Here is a 6,955-nt window from a genome sequence, read left to right as displayed (position 1 = left end):
CTCAAGAAGCAGAAATCTGGGGGGGAACTGTGAGGAGGTAAACAACACAAGCCCCCTAAATTTGTGCTGCTTCATCCTGTTAAAGGACAAAAGCCCTACACTAAGGACATGAGTAGAAGAAGGGCAATTACAAAGAATACATTCCAGACACACATAGTCAAGACTAGCTAAAATCTCACCTGGCGTATCAAAAGATACACACTTACCTCCAAAGAACTGAGAGCAGACATTACAACATCTCTGTTGTCATCCTTGAGCCGACCAAAAATCGCTTCTTCTATGAAAGACTGGTCAAAGCCTTCCTGAAAAAATAAGGGGAAAAAAAAAGAGCCAAAAGAAAAAAAATCATTTGTTGCTAGCACAATTTACAGGCTTTTAATGAAATATGTGAATCCTAGTACAAGGAAAGCAGTAACATCATCTAAATTAAACCTCAAATAACAGGCAGACTAACTTTCAACAACAAAAGAAAGAAAAACAGAAGTATCCATTAACTTAAGATTTTATCTGAGACTACAAACAGCTTAATAAACAAGAACTACATCCAGACTCCAGAACAGGGGGAAATGGTGACAGAAGCCTACTGAAAACACCATGAAAAACAGTGAGGATGACATTTGAGTAGTTTAACATAGCACTCATCTTCAACTGATAAGTCTGGCAAACAGCTTTTTGAAGACATTATATGTTAAAACAGTTCTGCCAGTGAGAGATTCAGGACACAAACCTTTGACGTTTCAATAACATCTTTCAAATGCTGAAGAGCAAGGACCCGCACAGCTGGCTGAGGATGATTCAAACTAAGCAGAAGGGAGGTATCAGAGTCTTCCAGAAACTGAAATACAGATTTCAGAGTGACTCACTGCATGTTAAAAATACTTAAGTATATATAACGGGAGAAATTCTTTCAGCAATTTTTTGTACCAGAAGAAAACCTGTATAATTCAGACCCAAAAAGCGTCAATTACAGAACAATGATGATGTATAAGTGTTTCAAATTTGGTCTTCTTCACTTTGGCAGACAGTTTTTAGAATATAGCTTGAAAAGTACAGTAAGCCACAGACACCTTTTTGTCCTAGAAAAGCACTACACTTACGTAAGGATTCTGAGAAAGCTCTAGTGACAATGTCAGTGTGACAGAGCACAGATAGAAACTGTTAAAAAGGCATACCCGCCAGTCCAATTGTGTGCCCTTATCTCAGGAACCTTAAAGGCTAGAAGAGAGTCATATGCCTTTGTTCTGCATGCCTTGTTTTTCTGTTAATCCACTTGTTATTCAGTCACAGAATCTGTGCCTTCGTTAAATCAGTACAAAAATATATGAAGCACTTCTTTATGTAGTTTATCATCTTTTCGTAAGTGCTTTCAGTCTTTCAATCATTGCAAACAAGAGTCATAATACTAACCATCTCTTAATAATTAATTCCTTGGACAGACCTGTTGCACTCATGGTTATTCTGTGTTAGGGTGAGTTTCAATTGCTCTTCAGAAATGGCACAGGAAGAACTCTGTAGTCACTCTATTCTTCCATGTTACTGACTGTAAACATTCATAAAATCAATGCAACAAAAAGGACCGAGCCACCTTCTCTCAACAGCAGTAAAGTTGTTTGTCAACGTTCCCAAAACAGACACCTCTGACACTGACAAAATCTTTAAGTAAGATGAGGCCTTGCTGGGCACCAGCATGTTGTCATTATTGACCACTACAGTACACGTAGTGGCCATGTTCTTAAGGAAAAAAATTATTGATAGCAATTGGGGCAGGTGGAAATGTATAAATTTTAACCATTAAAAAAAGCTCACACTCATGATTGTTCATGATAAACACAAACTTAAAAGATCTGATAACTTTTGATTTTACCACAGTTTTGATCAAACCGCCCCCCCCCCAATCACATTTAAGTAAGTTTGGGGGGGTTTTGTTGTTTTTTTTTTTTTTTTTTTTTTTTTTTTGTGGGAATGGTAGAGATTTTGTTTAGAAAGAGGAAGAGAGCAGAATTTTGCCTAAACATCAGCCTTCTGACAGTATAACCAGATAAGAGCTAGGATCATGAACTGAGCTTCTACCTACCTTGTATTTGCCACAGCTTAATGAAAGAGAAATAAATTGGTGAAAAAGATTTTGGTCAGCCTCATCTGTGCAATCTTCCAGATGCTTCTCCAACACAGAGTCTAAGGCTTTAGGATACCTGCCAACAGACAAAACCCCCAACATTTTCCACAGAGCATTACAGAAGAACATGTATTTACTAGAGAAATACAGGGAAATACAAGGAAGCTGAATGCACATGCACTCATCTGAACCAGCTATTTTAAGTAGCTTTGCAAAGGGCAATCAACCATTATGTCTTAACACAGATGAACAATATGCAGACCACTAGGATAAATAATGAGCAGAAAAGGTCATGCTACACAGCAAACAGCTGTACAAAGCCAGTAGGTCTGTGTCCATGTATTACAGTGATAACAAAAAATACAAAGACATATCAGTAAAATAAAATTTGGACAAAGGTTAGGAGTCAGCTATTTTTACTGTATTTATTTAGGCAAGAATATTGTGCTTACTATACCCAATAAGCCAAGATCATAGCTGACGTCACCACTCCACACATTGTGGGTCTGTCATAGAAAAATGGAACTTACTTTCTCTCAAGAAGTCTGATAAGAGGAAGCAACTTTTGATTGAGTGCAGCCATTTTGGTGGGATTAGATTCAATCTCTGTACCATAGGAGATAAACTCTTCAAGAAACTTGCTAAAATGACAAATGAAAAAAAAAAGCCACCATTTTTTGGATAGTACAGTTTTCATTAATGTTATAAAGCACCCTGCTAAACAGGTTAGGATTAATATGCATTACTTATTGCAAGTACAGATTGGCTCCTGGCCTGAAGTTTACTGTTTCAGTACCATCCCACAAGTACTCCCACAAGTGCTAAAAGCGTGGCTCTTCTGGATTACTGAACGTTTCAGTTTCAAAATCCAGGTTTGGAGTTAACTTATGAACTCAGAAAAACATGCTCATATAATGCTAATGCCATTGTCAGGAATTAGCTGTTACTAAACCAGAAATGACTGTAGTACTGCAGAAGAAAAATCATCGAAGTTAACTCACGAAGCCAAGAGGCGATCTAAATCCTTTTCCAGTGGTATACTCTGAAGAATAGCTTCAAGATGTCTGATGTAAATCGGATTCTCTGTCTCCTCAGTTTCTTCTTGTTCCTCTAAGGACAACGCATAATCACAAAAGATGAACACTAGTTTGAGAATAACCTCCTCGTACTGATTAAAGTTAATAGCTTGTACAGGCATCATCTGGTGAACTAAGCACATGACTTGAAGACCACAATGTTCATCAATTACTAGCACTAACTCTCCGTGTGCCGCTAGCAATGCTTTATACCAATGTCATTAATATGCCAAAGACCATATTGCTACCAATAAATTCAAGTATGCTTTGGAACGTTCCAGACCTGCTACCACAACCTGTGCCAGCAACTGCTTACAGTATTCCCTGGCGTCAATCTGGCCCTTTTCAACAAAAGGGCTTTCCCAACCATGATTTGGCAGTTACAAGTCCACAGTGCAAACAGACTTACTAGTGCAGACGCAGGCTACTACTGCATGCCAGTCAGCCTCGCTGTCCTGGATCGTTCCCAGGCACATTTAATTCACTGGGTAAACATGGATCTCAAACCACATATGGACATTTAATTTACCTAAAAATTATTTAGCAGTACTACAATACATCTCTAAGAGTCCGAAATTTCATATATCAAAATTAAGTTACTACTGAAATACTGCAAATCAACATTTAAATCAAAGCGATATAGATATAACAATGCCTAAAATAGCCTCCTCTGTAGGACCTGGAAAAACAAAAAGCAACACACACACAAAAGTTCAATCAGGTCTTCACATGTATTGGCACAGTTTTAATGGCAAAAACAACTAAAATTACACAGCTACGACATTGACCACAGCCATCTGCCCATAAGACTCAACAAAATTGTAAAAATGTATGCTAACTTACCCGTATCACTTTTCATGACAGTGCAAACAAGATGAGGCAGCAGGTAACGCAGAAGAGGAGAGATATCATAGCCTGCTGAAAGGCCTTGCAAAAGTGTTACCAGTTCTGGGGTTTTGCACAGATAATTAAACGGCCTGCACAATGGAACAGGGGGGGGAAAAAAAGTATGTATGCTCATATGGGTTACCAACACTTTCAAACTATGCAGACTTCCTAAGGATTCAATTTTCAGCATCAGGTAACAGCCTCATTGTAAACAAATGCTGAAAAGATTCAAAGGGTTCCACTTCCTTATCGCCAGAGGTTTATTGGCGCATTTAATATCCAAGAAGAAAACGGGGTACTGCCAGTCATGTTAAGCACAGCTGCTGCAACAGCACAGCGAAAATACCTATGTTCTTGTGAAGTTGGTAGTAAAAGTAAAAATACTTGTATGAATTGCATGAAGAGAGATCCTCACATTGCAAGGAGCATATCTATTGCCCAGAGGCAGCAAAAGGAAGGGAGGAGAAACAATAGCTCAATGACAGGAGATCCTCAAAGAGAGTAGAAGCAATTTCCCTTCCTGCTAATACAGTCTCTCTCATCTTGTCTCCTTTTATATCCACCTGGCTGGATGCTGCATAATGCATCAAGCATGCCTCCATACCTCAGCTTTTTACGCATTTTCGTCTTCTATGGCTGTGTTCAAGTATCTGGAAGGTAATCACTGTACTTATTCCCAGCAAAGATTTATTCTATCGGAATACCCACGCTAACCTCTCTGCCAGCAAGCAAACTCCCTGTAGCATGTGGGACTTCCATTACCGTGTTCAACTGCATGTTAACAGCATTAGCTAACTGTTATCAGGGCAGGGCAGACAGATCGATGGGAATTAAATACTACATGTACTTCCAGAAGCACACCTGACTTGTGGGACCAAAGAAGTGGTGGTATAGAAGCATGTACACTTCAGGTGTTACAAACTATATGAACTCAAAGCTCTTCCATTGAAGGGACAGAACTTTTTTCCAAGCTATTCAAATAACCTCAAATTGGCACTACCATTATTATGCTGGCTTCTCTTCCAGGATTCCCACTTTCAAGAAAACCTCTTACTGGCAGGGTTCAGTTTTGCACATTGACAGCAATCCTTTACTGAGGGAAGTGGCAGGACAGGGACCAAAAGATGACAGACTCGCACCACTGAGACTCCTTAGCTGTAGCGAGCATATAAATTTTCAAAGTAAGCCAAAGAAACTTCCAAGCCCTTTGAAATGTCAACTAGCAGAATTTCTGATAGGAAAGTATCTCTTTAATGAGGAAGATAAAAAAATTCAAATTGTCAATGTGCAGTCTCAGCTTTTAAACACTGGAAAAACTCAATTCACGTAGACTTACTTTTTCCCAAGTTTGTCTCCTTTCTGAGTTTGTAGAAGTAGGTTCAAGCACGCCACCCCATCCCTGACTAATGAGGGCACTTTAGATAATGTCTTGCTTATCTGTAACATCAAGGAATGTACCAAGGAAGTCTCCACTGTCACTTTTACTGTCAGCTGGCAGATTATCATGTATGTTGCAGCTCTGTAATCCTGTATAGAGGATTTCAAGCCCTAGGAAAAGGGATAAAGGTTGATTTTTAACACACGCAAATTAAAAAAAAAAGTACATTCACATAAAAATCATTTTCATTCTGACATCCATGGAATCATGCTACCTTCTTCTCCATATGTTAACTTTTGAGGGATCTATAAACTCAACTTTCAAGAAGAAAAAGCTGTCATGCAGGGTGCACACATACAGAAGACACATTCATTAACTGCTGCTCTGTTTATTAACAGAGCCACAACCCTGGAGGAAAGAGGATATTAAAGCAGGCTGTCCACCCTGATTCCATTTCCTCATTGTTTGGCACAGTAAGTCTCTAAGGCAAAGAGGTTCAATCAAACTGTGTATCCATTTCTCACAGCTCCATTCCTCATGCAGAGTAGGAAAGACAGTTCTTAAAGTGCTCATCTGAGGTGTGAAAAAACATTATTATTCATGGGTCTTCACCTGCCTGATGTTTCAAAGCAGGCTAAGAGTGGTACAAAACATTTCACATAGCAAGTCCCTCTTAAATGTTATCCACAGAAAGCATGTCGGCACAACATAGTACACTTCATCACACAGGAAGGAAAACAAAGCTTCACGTACCTTTTGGATGTAAGGGAGCAGCATAGAGACTATAGTGTCTGTTATCTTCTCTGCGGCTCCAAGAGCTGATACAATAGTGGAGGCATAAAACACAAGAAGAACTCTCAATTGAGCTGAGTTGCCAGGACACTCTGAAAAGACCTGGACCACAGAAAAATCAGTTGTTCAGACATCAGGAAAAGTGGAAACGCACATATGGCTTCCCCCCAAAGCAGCAAAATCTCAGAATTCCAGCATGTAAATTCTACTAGCTCCTGCTGGCACAACTTAAGTTATCACCTCCTCCTAGCAGTAACCCTTGCCAGAGGTTACTGCTCCCCCTTGCAGACAAGGTAGAAGGAAATGGGTGCTATTCCTCAGCTACTGTAGTTAATCATAATAAGGTAACCTAAATCACGTGTGATTTTGGTGTAATGCTCAAGACTGAGAACTGGACAGCCAAGAAGCTGACTGGTATATGTTTCACACCCCCTACTACATCTGTGAACAAGCCCTGTTACTGTGTGTGCTTTGCTTAGTTTGACAGTACATGCATTCTAGTTCTCTAAATAATTGGAACTGTCGTACATCTTATCCTTCTGAGACTATAAAACTAGTTCTCTATTTGACATTAACTGAAAAAACAAATAAATCCGCTCACCTAACATTCTCAATTTTAAGTTCTCATTAATATTTGAAGACATACATTTGAAACACCCATGACAACCCCCTAAAGAGATACCCAAATTCAAAGCACAGTTACAA

At 39.2% G+C, this 6,955-nt stretch overlaps 1 protein-coding gene across 1 annotated transcript in view; it reads right to left on the bottom strand.

Moving 5' to 3' along the window:
- HEATR1 (HEAT repeat containing 1) overlaps positions 1 to 6,955 on the bottom strand; it is a 38,115-nt gene that overhangs the window by 27,744 nt on the left and 3,416 nt on the right. Inside the window, exons 5-12 of the mRNA XM_009329159.1 lie at positions 6,212 to 6,352; positions 5,417 to 5,628; positions 4,036 to 4,169; positions 3,118 to 3,226; positions 2,647 to 2,757; positions 2,075 to 2,192; positions 728 to 835; positions 207 to 302 (exon numbers count right to left, since the gene is read on the bottom strand). Of these exons, the coding sequence (XP_009327434.1) occupies positions 207 to 302; positions 728 to 835; positions 2,075 to 2,192; positions 2,647 to 2,757; positions 3,118 to 3,226; positions 4,036 to 4,169; positions 5,417 to 5,628; positions 6,212 to 6,352 (1,029 nt within the window). The remainder of the gene's footprint in view (positions 1 to 206; positions 303 to 727; positions 836 to 2,074; positions 2,193 to 2,646; positions 2,758 to 3,117; positions 3,227 to 4,035; positions 4,170 to 5,416; positions 5,629 to 6,211; positions 6,353 to 6,955) is intronic.

Source organism: Pygoscelis adeliae, unplaced genomic scaffold, assembly GCF_000699105.1.
Source record: "Pygoscelis adeliae isolate BGI_AS28 unplaced genomic scaffold, ASM69910v1 Scaffold77, whole genome shotgun sequence".
In the NCBI taxonomy this organism is placed as follows: Eukaryota; Metazoa; Chordata; class Aves; order Sphenisciformes; family Spheniscidae; genus Pygoscelis; species Pygoscelis adeliae.
The sequence above is the reverse complement of the archived record's forward strand: the minus strand, read 5'-3'. Positions and strand labels throughout refer to the sequence as shown.